At 36.2% G+C, this 19,507-nt stretch overlaps 1 protein-coding gene across 4 annotated transcripts in view; it reads left to right on the top strand.

Moving 5' to 3' along the window:
• LOC140169902 (dixin-like) overlaps nucleotides 1-19,507 on the top strand; it is a 113,539-nt gene that overhangs the window by 83,247 nt on the left and 10,785 nt on the right. For all 4 annotated transcript variants that reach the window (XM_072193223.1, XM_072193224.1, XM_072193225.1 and 1 more), the window contains 4 exons: nucleotides 7,048-7,223; nucleotides 15,271-15,422; nucleotides 16,430-16,522; nucleotides 18,235-18,339. In XM_072193223.1, the coding sequence (XP_072049324.1) occupies nucleotides 7,048-7,223; nucleotides 15,271-15,422; nucleotides 16,430-16,522; nucleotides 18,235-18,339 (526 nt within the window). The remainder of the gene's footprint in view (nucleotides 1-7,047; nucleotides 7,224-15,270; nucleotides 15,423-16,429; nucleotides 16,523-18,234; nucleotides 18,340-19,507) is intronic.

Below are 19,507 nucleotides of genomic sequence, written 5' to 3'. Positions count from 1 at the left end.
TTTAGCAGATAATCAGGAAGTTTTATGAATAAATTGAGACATAATCATGATAGGGTCAATACGCCTATTCTCGGTCACACGCCTATTCTCGGTCAGTTTTACCGCTGACGATCGTTGCTTTAATTTTAGCCGTGTCTTCCGAACTTTGCGACTATAAACCATTTAGCCGTGCGGTGCTGCAGGTTTTGATGACTTTTCAAGGTCACGGCAGCACAGCTCACCTCAAATAATAGCTTTTAGATTGTATGGTGACCTGAAATATCGGCATTAAAAAATATAATAACGTCATTTAAGAGGTTTAAAATGGTGATATTGTAATATAATCAGTGATGCGAAATTGTACATGCATTTTACCATGTTTTAAAGCTTTAATTTTAACAAGTTGATCCATCTGCATCGTAAATAACACCATAGCAAATGATTGGTGTTGTATTTATGTAAATTCCCATAGAAACAGGAGTGTCCGATAATAGGCATACGAATTCCGTTGGCATTCCTATTCTTGGTCAGTGTTCAACCGTTTGAGCTAGGCCTATGTTGACATCGTTGTTGCCGTGCGTCCTAGAAATGAGCATGCATGCGCACATGAGAGTGTTGCATTTTTCTGTAAAAGGCTTGATTATAGCCATTTGTCGAATACAAATGAGCGATGAGAAATTATTTGTGACCGTCGGTAGCGCCTCGACACCCCCCCTACTCCTTCCTTACCCCTCCTATCCTGTCGTATTCTCGGTCGGAAAAATTGGGTAAACAATGTCATTATTTTGTCTGCAAAAATGGCTCCTGCCCTGGACCGAGAAAGGCGCTATAACTCACAATTACGCAGATAGCATACACTCTCCTTGGACCTACACGTGCGATAGCGCAATTTTGTTAATTACATTATACACATATTATTAGCACAAATAGCACCGCTATTTTCATGGGTATGCTATTTGTGCCTCGACAGTGTTATTTTTTGAGGACTTAGAATATAAAACCATTAGGGACATTAAAATGGCTTTAAATGTTATTAAGCGCAATTAGGCCTATGCTATTTTTGAGTTCTCCTATTAGGCCTACACTTTAAGGGATGTTATTAGCACTGTTGTGTTATTATTAAAATGGTTTAGGCCTTATAGCGTGCTATTAGTTCTATGGTTTAGGCCTTATAGCGTGCTATTAGTGCTATTGTGCTCTGGAAATGGTTTGAGGGTCGTGGGGGCCTATAATGCAATTATGCTATTATCGCAATTATGTTATTTTTGACTTCTAGTACACTTGGAGGGATGCTGATAGCGCCATTGTACTATTCTTAAAATGGTTTAGGCCTTATAGTTTGTTATTAGCGATATTGTGCTACTCTTAAAATGGTTTAGGCAGCGTGCTATTAGCGCTATTGTGCTATTCTGTAAATGGTTTAGGCTCCATAGCGCGTTATTAGCGCAATTATGCTATTTTTTGAATTCTCCTAGAGGATTATATTTGCGCTATTGTGATATTCTTATAATGGTTTAGTCCAGGAGCAAGATCACACAGGGGCCCTAAATAAGGAGTTCATTCACACCTACGGCTAGGTAGGTAGTGGTTTCAAATTGTGGTATCACATTTTTTACAGGTCATTTTATATATGGACGTATAATCACATAAAATCACGAAAATAGGACAAAATTAAGGGGGTAGGGGAGATATAAATTCCCATAACTCAACTTTTACTCATAATAATGAATTTATTTTGGTATGAATATGTAGCTAATTGATTGTTCTAACTTCCTAGTATTATTTGAAAGCAAACATAGGATTCATTACATCATGATTGGAATTAGCCAGTCCATACGCTAATAGAAAATCAGATTTTTCACAACAATGTGTATGGTGGGTGTTTTTTTGACACAGGCTTCAAATTTTACTATTGTGCCAATTTCTATTTTCAATATTAAGTTTCCATTTTTAATTTTGTTTTTTAATATCAAGAATATCTAGGCAAACATTGATGTTCTGGTTCAAAGATTTATATGATGTGCATGTTTGTTTGCATGTTGGTTTGTTTTGTGTGGGTTTGGGGGGGGGTGTGGGTATGTGGGGGTAGGTGTGGGGTGTGTATAGGGTTCGGGGTTGGGGTGTTTCACGTGTCTTGATATGTCACTCGGCTGAACTATATAAGTTCTATTAACAAAATGTGTTTGGTAAGTTACCATTCATGTAATATTTTGAATATTTATAGGTGCGGGTGAGATCAACCACTGCTTGTCAGGAAAATAGTCTGAAAATGTAAAAAATAGTTACTTTTCCACATGTAGCAGCGTGTGTAACAATATTAAGGGGTAGGGGAAATATAAACCATCATAACTCAACTTCAACTCGTGATAATGAATTCATTTTGGAATTAAAATGTAGCTAATTGATTGTTCAAACGTTTTAGTATTATTTTAAAGCAAAGCAAACATTAATTGTCAGGTAGATAGACTTAAAATGTAAGAAAAGGTTAATTTTCCATGTATAACCATGTCAAATATGGTATTATTAAGGGTTAGGGGAAAAAAAACCACCATAACTCAACCTTTACTCATAATAATGAATTCATTTTGGTATCAACATGTAGCTAATTTATTGTTCTAACTTTCCAGTATTATTTTTAACTGAAAAACCATCAGATAGACATAAAATGTGAGAAAATGTTAATTTTCCAATGTCTAACAGCGTAAAATATGACAATATTAAGGGGTAGGGGCGTACAAACCAATATAACTTGCGTTTATTCATTATAATTTATTCATTTTGGCATCAATATATAGCTATTTGGTTGTTGTAATCTTTTGAAGCAAAATAACCATTAGTTCTTTGTTGGATAGACATAAAATGTTAAACAATATAAATTTTTCATGTGTAGCAGCGTAAAATATGACAATATTAAGGTGTAGGGGACATTCAAATCACCAAAACTCAAGTTTTATTGATGAAAATTAATTCATTTTGGTAACAATAAGTAGCTAATGGATAGTTCTAACTTTCTAGTAATATTTTAAAAGCAATTAAACCATTAGTTGTCAGGTAGATAGACATAAAATATGAGAAAAATGTTATTATTCCATGTCTAACAGCGTAAAATATGACAATATTAAGGGGTGTAGGGACATCCAAATCTCCAAAACTCAAGTTTTAATGATGAAAATGAATTCATTTTGGTATCAGTATGTAGCTAATTGATAGTTCTAACTTTCTGGTATTATTTTAAAAGCAATTAAACCATTAGTTGTCAGGTAATAGATAGACATAAAATGTACGAAAATGTTAATATTCATTAACATCGTAAAATGTGACAATATTAAGGGGTAGGGACATACAAATCAACCCTGATCGGGAGTCGCTTGTCTTGAATTAATTATTTCTGGCTTGCCAGCCCCCTTACCCTCCCACAAGGCTCATAATTATGCACAGCCCCTAAGCAATGTCAACTCTCACGCATCACGCCAAGGTAAAATCATACGGATCGTCCAAAGAATAAAGTGAGAAAAAAAATCTGAATATTAACATGTGGCATTGGACGGCGCGGTATCCGGTATTGCAATAGCAATTTTGTTTTAAAAAGAGGGGGAGAAAAGATACATTTGGTTTAAAAAATGTTTCTAGGTTATTATAGGCCACAACCACCTACTTAAACAATTTTTTAGTCGGCCGAGAGTTGACAGCCCTCTTGCGCATGCAGACTTGGGTCACCATGATTGTGCCTAATAATAATTAGTAAAGCGCTGCGAATCGATCACCCGACTACCGCGATACCGCTCTTTTTTTTAGAAAGGACATTTAGGATCGTCAAATTGAATAATATATCTAGGTTAGTCCTTCAATCTTTTTAAAGCTAGGCCTACATCATATTACCTGGTTCCCCGGACTGGTTCTGTCATTGTTCTCTTTCATTAATTTAACCATCATCATTGATCATACTGCGTCAAGTTAGCCTACAGGTGCGCCCGACGGCGGTAGCTGCCGACAAAGAAAGTCACGACGCGTCGGGCGTGCCACCGCATTCCGCTGTGCGCTCCACAAAAATATGACCGCCTCGGACCCCGATCGGATGGTGCTCACATTTTTGCCAATAAACCGTTTTGAAAGGATCGGTCCTTGTCAATATATCTGAGAACACTGCACACGTATTTTTATTATGCGTTTAAGTCATCAAAACCGCATCATACCGATCAACCAGGCTTCCAAAGAGAATGACCGAGAATAGGTATAGAAAAACTATACGGTGACCGAGAATAGGAGTTTACTGACCGAGAATAGGCGTTGTCGTCAACTTTGACCTTTTGACCTTGTACTTCCAATACAAGTTCAATGGAAGATGTCATGCAGGGTATGTTAAACCGGATGTTGTGGGGAATACACGTTCCCATATAGCTAACTTTTATAATTATTTACACAAGAAATAGAGCGGGTTGTTTCTTAAGTGACCGAGTATAGGCCTATTTACCCTAATTGCGATTTCTGTTTTGTACTAATTTTCATAATATTGCTTTAAAAATGCAATGTTTTTAATTTATCGTTTTTGGTGATTTTCTTTTTCTTTTTTTTTTTGGTGTTGACAAATATTGTGTGTTGCTTTTTCTTTTTAGTTGGTGCTTGAGAGGCACCACAGCGGCCCATCCGCGCCAAAGATAGGCATTTTAACAACCGTTTGAATATAGCTAGGCCTACACCACAGGAATCCCAAGTAAAATTTTAAAGGATTCTGATGTGTCGCATTTATACTCAATATTCGTTTTTTGTTATTGTAATTGTTTGTTGTTATCATATTTTATTTTTAACTTTTTACGGAATATCAAACACGTACAAAAGTCATAGGCCTATTATAGGCCTAGGTTGTAAAATATTTTGTACCGCATAAAAAGTGAATAAAACTACAACAACAAAAATAAAAAAAAACCTGTTGTTGTCTTCAATCAAATAAACGTGTAAAAAGTGGGGTAAAAGTTGTAATATGTCTTGAATAAACTTCTTGTAAAACGGACAAAAAGTAGGCCTTTATATATGTTAAACGGGCAAAACACGGAGAGGTCACAAGAAAACTGAAGAAAAAAAACACGGACATTTACATAGCCTAACAAAACCGAATTTCAAAAGTAGAAAACGGAACACTTATGGCTTTAAATTATAGATTGTGGTTTATGCAGTAGGCCTATATACCGTATATAGGCATCATGCTATAAAGAGCGTTTAAAACAGTGCATGAAAACATTCACGAGAAATGTTTTAAAGCAGCTTACCTTTTGAAGTATGCAGAAAACATTAGGCCCCCTATAAACGTGCAAGTTGAAAGCCAGACAAACATTGCAAATAAAAAGGCATTCGGCCAAAACATTACAAAAAGTGTTGTAAAACAAAAGGCTTTTATCGCAATCATGGTATATGGTAGACCTAATAGGCCTACTAATGGAAATGTAGTTAAAATGGATTATAAAAAAAGCACGAATTTGCATTTTCGATTATATTTCTCGTTTGAAATTATTATTTAGCATTAAAACATTCATGAAAATGCTTTCATAAGCGCGTGCTTTCGCTATGCCGATTTCAAATATCGACATTTTTGACTTAGAGTTGTAGGCCTATGCCTAGATGGTCGATATGATGTATTGAATTGTCAACGGTCAATCGGGAGTAGAAAACGTTTGAAAACGAATCTTAAATCCGTGTTTTAATAAAACTTTGAAACATTATTCAGGGCCTTAGGTATCTAATATTATTTTTTTTTAAATTATAGGCCTACCGGTATTATAGTAACTGTTTTTTATGGACCAAGGCTGGGACTGCATTAAATATAAGCTAATATAATAGGCCTATATTCTTGTCCAACTACACCAACTAATTGGTAAATCAAATAATAACAATGAAATGAATGAATGAATGAATGAATGAATGAATGAATGAATGAATGAAATAACAAAACAAATTTTTAAACATAAAATAATAAGCCTAATGATGTACTATACGGGTTAAGTCTAGCCTACTAGCAAAATATTTAGGGCCTACGTTTTCTATCGTATCTACCAGATTGCATAATCATTACAGGGCTTCTTACGGGTAACTACTTCTTACAGATAACTTTCATCTTTTCACTTTTCAAAACAAAAACAAACAAAAAATTCACTATTATGTTCATATATAAAAAAACCTAAAATTTATACCACTATATCAGCACTTTTTTGGCGAAATTTATCGAGTAGGCCTACTGATTCTGGGACGGGGACGGTGGTGGTCTGTCGGCCTGCAGTTTCACAATGCAATGGTGCAAGCTTTACCTACCTTGGAAGAGATCAATACGATAAAATACGGTAGTGATCGCGATTGGCGACTCAGCGCCTCAATCAGTAATCACCTCGCCCATCCAGTTGACCATGTGTGCGTGTCTTTGCTAGCTGTGCGCCGCAGATGCAGCGTTCACGAGAACGCGATCTATTGCGGGAAAACAATGATTTATTTGCTTTTGCATTTTGACGAATTTTTAATGAAAAAGGGTCTTTAAAATAGCTTTTCTTATGGTTCAAATTTTAAGATTTCTTTAAAATCTATTAATGACAAGATAAAATACGGTTTGAAGATGACATTAGTGATGAAAACTCAATTTTGGCCATGTAACACTTCAGTGATCCTGTGTGCATCCTTAAATAAAGCTTCATTGTCATTTTGGAATCATTTTGCACCTTGTATAGGCCAGTTTGTCACTTTTAAAACAGGACCTTCATCTGTAACTTTACTTCTTGAGGTCACATTGGATTCAATGTGGTGTCATAATGTGCAGGATTAGATAGTGCATATATTAAAAAAACAAATTTACCCCAATATTGCTCAGTTTGGCAATTGTGATTATTTTTCCAAGTGTAAGGATACTTTTTTTGCGCAGTATATGATATAGGTGTCAGTTTACTCCATTATAATATGATATTGTTGTGACACAGGAAAGTACTGGCCAAAAATGCTGGGAAAGAGCACGTTACGTACTTCCCAGTAATTGTCAGTATTCCATGAAATTTGATCATAATCAGATTTTCTACAAATCTCCATTATTCACAGAGATGCAACAGACGGCGATGTCCCCACCAAGTCAAGTTCAAGGAAGAGTCCGAGCCCTCTGCCATCAATTCTGACATCATCACCTACGCCAAGTCCCATTCCGTCACCAGCCTTACTCATAGGAAGACATAGATCAGGCAGTCCCAGGCTAGGCCATACTTCAGACTCAGATCAAGGTAAGAGCTCTTCTGTCAGGATAGTCACTAAGGGATGAAATCAAAACTTGACCGGCGGTTTCATCCGGTTGCCATTATTTAGAACAATAGCAACTGGACGGAACTGGCAGCCAACCGCAGGTAGAGTTTTGAATTCATCCTTAACCCATCAAATCTCACAAAATGCCACACTCTGGGATCGCACATGGTACCCCCATCCAAACCACCGCAAAAGCTTATTAGTGTGTCTACTATTTTGAAGCAATTGCATCAATATTTTGTAAAGGATACTGCCCTTTACTACCTAAAGAAAATTTAGGGAACCAGAGAGGGAAAGAGGGGGCAAGAGAAAATGACAGACAGAAACAGAGAAAGACCACATACAAGAGACAGCAGACTGGGACAGACAACAGACTGTCAACAGACAGATGGGCGGACATGCATACAGTCATAGAAAAATGGACACTGCCCTATAGAAAATTTAGGAACCAGAGAGGGAAGGAGGGGGCAAGAGACAGACAGAAACAGAGAGAGACTACAGACAAGAGACAGCAGACAGGAACAGACAACAGACTGTGTCAGAGAGAGATGGATACAGTCATAGAAAAATGGACACAAAACCAGAGAGAGAGAAAGAGAGAGTCGCATAGACACCCCCACTTACAGATATATGGACACGGATATCACACAATATTTTTTTCAAGCAATATTTTTTATAAATATATATGCAAAACACATCCCAAATTTCCAGAAGACTAGTATACTGTGATTTCTCATAATTACCTGGTAAATAATAGTTCCCTTTTTGAAAGGTCACTGGTAATGGTAAATTTTACCCAACCGTGTCAGCCTCCAGGCAGAGTGTAATTAAGCTTCAATAATGAAAATGAATTACACTTACTGGTACCAGTTATTGTTAATGTGGTGCGATCAGGCACAATGAGTATTACGATGTCGTGAAAAATAAGTGTAGAGATTTTACCAAAAGTAGCTTGTGGTTTATGCTCAAAGAAAATTGTTAAGTCTTAGAACTTAAGAAAGTACTAATTTCAATTTGATGTGACTTTCAGCGACATATTGTGTTTGCTGTTTGTAATAAATGGAGAAAGGTCAACATTGAATATAGTTGACATACGACTGATTTTATGTTTGACGGATCGCATATAATGGGCTATTCTAGTTGAAATCCATCCACCCCTATGGAAAACATTACCACACAGGGGTGTAGATTATAAATGGAACCACCCATTCTGGTAACCCCAATTGAAATTCACAACCCCTGTGTGGAAGATTAGGGTCATGTCTTCCATAGGGGGTGTATGGATTTCAACAATTTCAATATATGTATGTCTCTGTCTACTCCCTGTTCTTTAATTTAGTATTGAATAGTTAATGTTGACATAGGACGGTTGGTAACTCCATTTGAAATTCACACCCCCTGTGTGGAAGATTAATGTCATGTCTTCCATAGGGGGTTTATGGATTTCAAATAGAATAGCCTAATGTCTCTCCATCTACTCCCAGCTCTTTAATTTAGTATTGAATTATTAATATTGACATAGGACGATGGTAACTCCATTTGAAATTCACACCCCCTGTGTGGAAGATTAATGTCATGTCTTCCATAGGTGGGATGGAGTATGGATTTCAACAGGAATAGCCCAGTGTCTCTCCGTCTATGCCCAGTTCTTTAATTTAGTATTGAATAATTAATGTTGACATAGGACGATGGTTCATTGCTCTAGTTTAGCTATAGCTGTGTGATTTCAATTTTTCCACACGCTCCAATTTATAGTTGTCCGAATAACTGCATGTTTTGCTAACCCTAACCTTTCTGAGGTGGTTTGGGTGGGGACAGGGAAGATATTTTACACTTCCCAAAATGCATTCCTGATTCTGATTTGCTTTTAAGTGCAACATAGGTCGATAGTGATGAGGTATCTCAATTGCAAGATCTGGATGAGCTCTGTTAATTGAGGTATTTTTGTAACTATCAACCCATGTTGCGCTGAATAGCAAATCAGTACAGGGAAGAAATGAATTGTGGGAAGTCTCAGATATATTCTGTTGGGTGGGTTGTTCTGTGTGTTACTTGGTCCATCCTATTCCAAGGGAGTGGTATTTTTTTAGATTTGCTGGAGATAAGGTTAGACCTAGCCCCATGTTGATGTGCATTATGTGTTACCTGGCCCATCCTATTTCAGGGAAGTTACCCAGGGGTGGTCCCCAGTGTGGTATTTTGTGAGATGTGGTAGAGATAGGGGTAAATTACCAAGAACTCATACAGGGTGTCTTAGAAATAACTGTATCGTCAGAAAATTTAATTTGTAGGTATTTTACTGCCCGAATCAAGCATACCGAAGTCGTTAATGTGGTTGAGGAATATAACAGCCATCATGTACTTTTTGAAGTTTGACAATTGACTGCTATGTTCTTGAAATATATTTTACAAAATTACCTAATTTTCATTCCATTCCACTGATCAATGACAGCAATTATAGATGCCTCATGCACAATAATGTGTCTCATCTTAAATTGAGAGTAACGGCATCTTGAATTTTTGAATTGAATTGTGCATGCTAACCTAATTCTGCTGGGCGTATACACACACATCCGTAAGGTGGTGATGCAACAGCGTAAACACACTGATTTGAATCTGCCACTGCAAAATCCAACATGGTGTTAATGTCAACTTGAGACGAGAAACGGTATAGTGATTGGTACTCAAGGTACAGGTCACTGAGCTGCATGGAATGGATTGAAAATGAGGTCTTTCTGTAAAATTCTTACATTTCAAAAATGAAGTTGTCAATTGTCAAAATTCAACAGTATGTTGTAGCTGTTTCATTCCTCAACCACATCAACGTTCAGTTCTGCTTAGTTCAAGCAATAAATACCCGAAAATTTTAGTTTCCAACGATACAGTTCTTTCAGGGACACCCTGTAGGCATAGCTACTGTACGTCAATGTCATTTATCACAGCACATGTACACACATTGCCTTTGGCAGAAATGGTTTGGTAATGGCCATTAGTAACATTTAGGTGACCTTTTTAAATGATAACTACTCACTAAATGTTTTATTAGGAGTTGAAATCAATAGATCCTAGAGCTGTTTAAACAAAGGATGTGTAGTTTCACTCTTATTCACTGTGTGTTTGTGAGCACACTGTTTTGAGTAAATTAGTGTAGTTTAAAGGTGCACAAATAATTTAATATTGATGAGCATAAACTTTTTAGGTGGGTTGATTGTATAGGTTGCATTTATTTCTAAAATATGAAATATGCAGATAGCATGATTGCTATATAACTAACTGCACACCAGCATGGTAAGATGACTTTGGCCATCACCTAAGTGAAGAAGTTGGTACTGAGATAGTGTCAACAATATAGAGCTGGATAGCTCCAATAATAGAAACATGATACTCAAATTCCAGATCTTAACAGTTCAAATCCTGCAGTCTAGATGTTTTTGAAATACTGCAGGGTTTCAAAAATAAAGAGCTAGCTGTAAGCCAAGCTTGGCTGATAAATTGGATACGGGCCATGTTTTGAAGATATCATGTTTAAATGGTGGATTTTTTTCTTTCAAAAAGTGTATCCTAGTCCTATCTGCTTATTTCCTTGCCTGCATTCAACATACTAGTCTACACCTTTATTTCATGCTTGTCCATAAGGTTGCAGGGAAAATAGAATTTATTGTACCATGATGATGATGGGACCTAAATTAAACATTGTCAGAGGCAATAAACCGTAGTGTGATTTATTTAGAAGAAAACTGTATGTGACCTCTGAAATTGTGCATTTCACCCAGATGCTTAATTTGTAATTACCAATTAAATAGACCTCGATCTAAAACATGCCAATATGCAGGGAGCACAGTTCTGTAACCCCAATTTTTATATACATTCATAGAATGCCCTTTGAATTTATGGGAACAAAAATGATGCTCTGAAATGAGACCATTTTGGTTTGGCGATAAAACCATAAAAAGTCTTTCTTTCTCAGTATCCTGTGTGCAGGTGGAAGACAGGGTCAGTGTAGTGGTCTTCTCACTCACTTCTCATGGTCTCACCACTGTGGTCCAGGTTCCAATTCCCTGCGTTGCCACATGTGAGTTTGGTTGCCGATCCATGCTCGTCCTTTTTTTCTCTGTACTTCCGGTTTACCTCCTCCTTCTAAAATTGGACCTCTTCCATATCCCTGTCCCATATTTGGGGTTGGTATCCCTTTAGCCTCTGAGCACTACCGGGATTTGCCTGGCTTAGGCCAAATGTTAAAAAAATATATATCAGCATTTTAGCTTCTTTTTTTTAATTACAAAATAGTAGGCAATGTGATTTTAAGTCCAAAACAAAAGTAAATTTTGGCAAAATATGAAAAAGAAATGATTCATTTTACATAGCTTAAAAAACACTTTGGTCTCTCAAACCCTCTCGCTTAAGTATGTGGAATACATCCTAGGGCTGTTGCACTAGGCATTTTACAAGATGTTTTTGAGGGACAACCTCTTGGCCTTATATAGGGTTAGTAAAAATCACTCAGATCATTTTTTTTATATCACTTGTTTTGCTCATTGTGTTATTCTTTATCCGGGAACAGCAAAATGTTTGTCCTAAATTGTTTTAAAAAAACCCGAAATTTAAGTAAAAATTATAATGGCATGTATAGACGAATATAATGGGTTGCCAAAATGAATACTTTTCTATCATAATAGCAATTGGTAAGTCATTGTCATTATTGAAGGTTAATTACATATTGCCTCAGGCCATTAGTGGTCAAATAATTTTACCAATAACAGTGAATTTTGTCTGACCTTTTGATGCTTTTATGAGACAGAATAGGTCTTTCTTGCTAGATGTCAAATATTTGATTGAATAGATTGAAAATAATCAAAAACTTGTAGGAAATGAAAAAACCTTGTTCAATCATTTGCTAAAACGATGTAAAGTACCAATCTTATGGAAAAGACCTATTCAGTGAATTGCTCATTCGGGCAAATCGTAAAATTATCAAAATTCAGCTTTTTACATCTGTTTTAGCAGCAGCGATGTGCTAATTAACATAGCCTACTAGTGATAAAGCCGAAAGCTGCTGTACATAGTAAAGACAAAATAGGACATTTTATATGAAGGTGGATAAAGAGAAATTAGCCACATGTATTTGAATGGGGCTTAAACTTCAAATGTTAATACTGCCGTTTTCCTCATTATTTGCCAAATTTTTCATTTCAAAAATACGTAATGACAATCAATTTAATGACTTATCCTTCACATATAATTAATTCGCTAAAATTGATGAAATATAATTTCTTCTTAATGCTTGATGCTAAGAAGCCGGTAGGGATATGATTTGGAACCTTTAGCCTATAGTACACTCACTTCAGTGCCATTGGCTTCCTTGATAGCTCAGTAGTAAGAGCGCTGGTCTAGATACCCAGGGGCCCCAGGTTCAAATCTGGTCAAGGATGATTTTCTTCTTCCTTGGCCTACTTGAGGGAACAAATAAATTATGGGCATACAATTAACCTCAAGTAGTAAACAGTTCTCAGTATCATTGGCCTCCTATGACCGCATTGCAATGCATGCATGCATGCTTAAATGCTTGTGTAGATTGAAGAGACAGGACAAATTGTATTTCAATTATTTCCTGTATTCAGCAATGTTTCAAATATGTCCTGTTAAAAGATTGCACATATCAACTGTTATCTAATTGAACATCATGTGACATCAGTGGAGAAGAGTCCATGGTCGAATCAGGACATCAGGTAGCAGAAAGTTTAATGCCATTTGCCCGGATCTGACTGGTTTCCAGTGTTTTTTTAAGATGCATGATTCCATGTATTTGTATTGCTAAGTGTTGTCATAATGAGCCCATTGTGTTCTGTTTGAGAATTTTTTATAGCTGTTTTACAGTTGAAATCTTACATTAGAATGAGGTCTAACTCTGTACATTTTATGAATTTTGATAGAAATAATCTTTGCTTGGCAATTTTTTAAAGTCTTTTCTTTAGTATTTTAGGAGGAAAAGTAAGGTGTGCCACCCCAGACCCAAATCCTATCACTAATTTAAGGACTAATCAGAAAACTTAACCAAAGAGGAGGCTACTTTCCCGGGGGGGGCACTCGAATTTTTTTTTGGTAGGGGTGTGCCACCGCCAGTTTCGAACTTGAGGTCTAAGGAACTGATCGGCCGGCCAAAACGGGGGTCTTGGGAACTGATTGACTGGCCAAAAGGGGGTCTTGGGAACTGATCGGCCGCCAAAATCTGAAAAATCTCGAAACTAAACCCGCAGAGCCAAACCAGGGTTCAATTTTGTTGCGTTTTTGCCACAGATTTTTGAAGGAATCGATTTCACTTTGAATTGTGCATTAAATTATTAATCAGGAAAATCATTAATGCAAAATAGGTCTGGTTTGGCCCATTACGATGGAAACCTCAATAACAAAGCAAAACAGCATTCAAATCAAAATTACTAGACCCTGTAGACCTACAATCTATGCTATTAGCCTACTGATAATTATAGCAGCATTACAAAAGCCCACCATAAAAACAAACCCACAAGAATTATGTTCCTCAGTGCCGAATAGAAAAACATTTAGACTACATTGAACTGTCATGCTTATACCATGAGATGATTGAGTGAAGTGTGCAGAATTTGACAGCCATTCCACTCCCGATTTTACTAGACCAGTAGATCGTAAATTACCTTTTAATTCATTGTTTATGGAGAGCTGCAAGGATGTGTACATAATTATTAAGGTACTTTTCCTCATATTTGGCAATTTTATTCCAAAAAGAGATCTCAAAATCATTTATTTCTAGCTAAATGTTCACCAGCTGGACTCTCGCGATCGGCATTGCTGCAATGTTTATTTATTATCAGTCAACCAGTGTTGCCACTACTAAAGGAGCCCAAAATCCCACCCAAAGTTCACCTTATTCCTTACAATGTGTTTCTTTTCAATGGGGAAGAAATTAATGGAAAATTCCCTTTGAAGTTTTTGGGCTCGCAAACGTAGCTTTTGGGTCTCCACTTGGGCTTGAAATAGTAGGACAGAAAACACGTCTCTCAAGATGCCGATGAGGCGGAAATCGATGATCTGAGGGTCTATGGAGCGGCTAGAAAAATTTTGGGGCTTCAGAGCGGGCAAACAATGAATTCAGAGGGTCTAAGGCGGCCAGTGGCTCTGAAAAAGGGGGTCGTCGCCTCGTGGCACATACCCGTATAGCTGGGAAATGTAGTGCCCCAGGGCTACTTTTTCTGGCCCACCTCATTTTTTTAGCCAAAATACTAAGTAATCTTGTTTTGGGATCACCAGTGTTCGAAATTTAGCACTTATTCTCTTGTCCTCTTGTCCAAAATCACCGAGGACAACCATATTGAACTATGTACTTATCCCTGGACAACCACTATATTTTACCTCTAAAATCATGATTTATAAAATATACATTGTAAATAAATAAATAAAACTTGACATTAAGTTTTGACTTGTCATGTTGATTGTAATTTGTATCCTTAAGAGAAATATCTGAACCACTGCTAGCACATATTATTATAATAAATACTGTATGCTTTGATGTCCACTTGTTCAGCATGTCCAGTTCTCTGAATATTTTTAATTAACCGTTTCACTGAGTTACCCAATGGTGCCATTGCTTGAGATGTGCACAGGTTTACCAATTTGTGGGTGCGAATTTTCTAAAGCAAAAGACATCAAACAAATTTGATTTTTGCATTCAAAAATCGACACATTTTGGAAACAACCAAAATGTTTTGAGGACAAGCAGAATTTATGCTATAGTTGTCCTCGGGACAACCCCCATATTTTCCTTATTTCGGACACTATTTGGGACCTGTTATTTTGTATATCCTAGCCTGTTCCACTTGCAGCAGTAGTTAGCAAAAACTGGCAATACTTCTGAAATGCATGTGTGACCATACTGTACTACACATGAAACATGTATACTTGCAAGTAAATATCCTCAACCAATATATGTATGAACACAACAACTCATGGATCCAGTACTAATGTCCCTGATATGTCTATGCGATTTTGTTCCTTCAGGGAGTGCTGCCGAAGATGCCGGGTCACGGTCAAGTTCACGCCGCTCGTCAATTAACGTCGGGTACACGACGGAAATGCTGATAGAAGAGCAGCATGATATGACTAGAGAGCTGGAGGAAACTAAGAGAGTTATACAACAATTACAAGAATTGGTATGTATATGGTGCAGTTTTCCAGCAATTGTAATTAATTTATTGTATTGTCAAGAAGTGAGTGAACAGCAGTAAACGCCTGATGACGATGAGTGGATTTTCTTAAATTATTTTGATAAAAAAAACAAAAAACATGAGTGATAGTGACCAGTTTTAAACTGCGAACATTTCTGTTGTGTTATTGCAAGTATTTTGTTTTTATTTTCCCAAAAACTTACAGATCTCCATTGCACAACAAAGAATAATGTCTTATACTCAGAATATATGAAATTGTAACAAGTACTTTTACCTTACTTTGAATATATATGTTAGTTACCAAAATAAAAATATATTGCTACCTTTACATCATTTGTTAAGCAATGAGGTAAAAACACTACTGTATTTGACGTAATTATTATCCCTCCCCTTATAAGTGCCCCCCACCTTCGGAAATGTCCAAGGGACAAACTAAGTGCCACTATTCAATGCACCAGAGATGTACACTAAGTTTTGCCATAAAATGACCATCTTAACCCACCAATTTAGGATTATGATAATTTTGACTTCATACACATTGAGTTTTTAATGTTATGTGTATAAATTCCAGGGGGGGGGGGGGCTCTCCAGTTTTGTTCGGGTAGGGGCCTACTGCTGAGAATTTGAAAGTGGATCCATTAATATACCAATTTTTCAAGAAATATGGACCCATTGATATACCAAAAATACACAAATTGTCTTAATTTTTACAACTTATCCTCCTAAGAAATTTGCTACAGTAAAGCAAAGTTGGGCTATTTTCTGAAAATGTTGAAAAAAGGATCCATCCATATACCAAAATTGCCCCCCCCCCCCCTAACTGGCATAAGTGCCTGGGTGCTACTGATGAGGTCGAATATGGTAGTTGTGACAGGGAAATGATGTTTGTTAACAGGTAGATTTTGATTAGGTTTTATGCAAACCAGTACATATAAGTTTCATCACATCAATTTTTAGTTAATTATTTTTTGTTAATCTTTCAATCATTTCAGTTATTAAGTGGTCGATTACCAGATGACGAGGGCAGCTCAGAAGCGGAGGAAGATCAGATTCCGTTTGAAGGATCTAATGCCAAAGAACAAGTTGTAAGTAATGAATTAAAAGATGAACTGTCCTCCCAACTAACAATATGCAGTATCTTTATTTCCCACTCTTAGTAAATAATATGTATATCGTCCAAACTTTCTCAAAATTTGGTGAGGGAGGCCCTTATTATATGTTATTTTGTTACAAATTGACTATTCAATTCTGTATAAAATTGCAAATTTTGCAAAAGCTTTGTCAACATTATCATAAAATGGGGAGGAACCTAATATTTTTGTAAGTTCCCCAAATCCCTGCCCCTAGCTTGAAGAAAATATTTACAATGTGTCCATAACCAAAAACTTCAAATGTGTTTACTTCACAATAATTTCAGAAACAAGGGAGCAAATAAGAAAAATAACACAAATATTTGAAAATCCCTATAAATGGGTGAGGGCAGAGACGATATACATGTTATTTATTTTACTTGGCCTTATAACATAGAACCAATCAGAATAAATGTTAGAAAAATGCATGTAGGTTATAAACCTTGTATGCACAATAAGTTTATGACGTGTATTTGGCGATGGAAGCATTTATATTTTGCTTTTATTTTTCAACATTTTTAGAGAATATAAAAATAGAAAAAAATCAAAATATTTTTGTATGAAATTTGTTCTCACACATTATTTTGTCTAATTTCACTCTCAACAAATAATACACAGTTATTAACCTATACATAAATAACAGTCTCTTACTGGGAGGCAAGTGTTTTTGAATTGGTCTGTGTTCCCATGCGTTTTTACATGTGAGGGAAGAATTATTTTTGTGGTAGGCAATTATTTTATTCCATCAAAAAGGATCCATATCAAAATTGCTGCCAATTAAATCCCACTCATAGGTGCCTCCCCTACAGAGATTTCATCAATAAAAGTCAGGACTATTCAACCACTCCCCAATTAAAGGATGGATTGTTTAGTTCTGAAGTTCATAAATGTATTAATTAACATTTTAATGGTCTTCAATGTTGTTTGTTATTGACGAAGCAAAGGTCTGTGATAAATAAGTGAGGGGCTATTCCAGTTGAAATCAATATACCCCCTGTAGAACACATGACCTTAATCGCTCATACAGGGGTGTAGATATCAAATGGAGTCACCAATTCAGGTAATTCCATTTGAAAATCACACTCCCTGTGTGGGAGATAAAGGTCATGTCTTTCATAGGGGGAGTATAGATTTCAACTAGAATAGCAGTATGTAGTACATGCAATTTCAATTACATTGCACACTTATCAAACTATCCACGAAACAAGAGAATTTTTTAAATACTGTTGGGCTTCTTCATTACTTAATTTTTTTGATGTTATATCAGATTCTTACAATATATTCTGTTACAACTGTAAAACCTGTGTAAGTCTTCATTTTTAAATTTCCAGATCTCTCGCTGGCTTGATTACATTTGAAAACTGGCTCATCACGCCCAGTGTGCAAGATATAGCTTAATTCCTAATTGCTTCACTCACCCAGGTGTAAAATAGGGAGCTGCTAGGGGTAATCACAATCTAAGAGTACCTGCGCATCAGTTGCAGACTTGGTGAAGAAGAAATGATTCTGATATATCCTAATGGCAGCGGAATAATTGTTGAAGTGTGCTGATACTTAGGTCATGCTTAGGTGGAGCACACGTTAAGTCACCAACATTTTTTTAAATTATTTATCATTTGACTATAATTATTTAATTTATTTGATTTGAATTTCTTGTTTTCTTACAGGTTGTCTTGCAAGCTAGATTAAGTCAGAGACAAGACGAGTGCAATCAACTTAGAAATGAAATGTCAAAGGTCAAGCAAGAATGTAGGAATTTACAGGGAACAAAGGTAGGTATCATATGATATGTTTGCACATGTGCAGGACTCATTAGCACATTTTTGTTGGCAAAATCCAGCCTGTAAATGCCACAGGTAAGATGTGAATGCTAGCACTCAATTGCCAACTGGTCCAAGGTGAAACACTGGACCAGTTGTTAAAAAAATTTAAATGAAGCCCAGGTTTGATATGGTATGATATTGCAGGCATATTTTTTTTGTCATTGTGATTTTATTGATAAAAAGGCAAATAACAGATACATGATTGAAAAAAATATTGCAGGCATTTCTTAAAAATCACAAGAAACCTAAAAATAGGAATTAGCAGCATTTCAGTTTAATTCCAAAAGGAAAATAACATTTATCCTGTAATCAATTGAACTCCTCTTGTTCATCACAATTGAATGGAAAGTCTCTCATTTTTAGTAGTAAACTTAAGCTTGCAATGATCAGTACAGTATAATGCATTTATGTCTGGCAGTTGAGAGTGAATTTCAGATTCACTTTCTCTTGACCTACGTGTATATTTCTTATGAGACTTGATTTGTTGGGAGTGGGGTAGACTTATTGTTTATCATATCAACTTCAGTCCTTTCTGTTATATCGATAAAAGACAACATGTTTATAACTTTTAAAGTCTAGCTTGGGAAGTTTTCCAAGTCTGGTCATACACTGATCCAATTGAATACCTGAGTGGAAGAAGGGCCCAACTCCATCAAAACTGTTTTTGAGATATTAAGAAAAAACTTAATATTTGGAAAAGTTTTATAGACAGAATGTTTTTGTCTTCAGGGGACCTTTAATACATGAACATACAATATTACATACATTCGAAATTATATATGATGTTTCCATGACAACGGTACAAGTCTTAATACGAGCTGGAGTTGGGCCCTTCTTCCACTAATATACTGCAAGTGCCAGTTCTGTGTTATAAATAGCTACAGAAAGAAGGTAATCACCAATATGCACAAGTAGAACTCATGTAATATGTTAGCAAGAAAGTTTATTATAGTGATTGAAGCAGATTTCATGGATGAACAAAATTCCTGTTTAACCCTATATTTGTGGAAGAAAGGCCCAACTCCATGGAGTTGGGCCTTTCTTCCATGAAAACCATGATTAATTGTACGTGGAAGACTATTTAGAGAGTGGATTTTGGCTCATCTTCCACACACAA

This window comes from Amphiura filiformis, chromosome 14 (genome assembly GCF_039555335.1).
Source record: "Amphiura filiformis chromosome 14, Afil_fr2py, whole genome shotgun sequence".
NCBI lineage: Eukaryota > Metazoa > Echinodermata > Ophiuroidea > Amphilepidida > Amphiuridae > Amphiura > Amphiura filiformis.
Note: the sequence above shows the minus strand (reverse complement) of the source record. Positions and strands in the feature narration are given on the sequence as shown.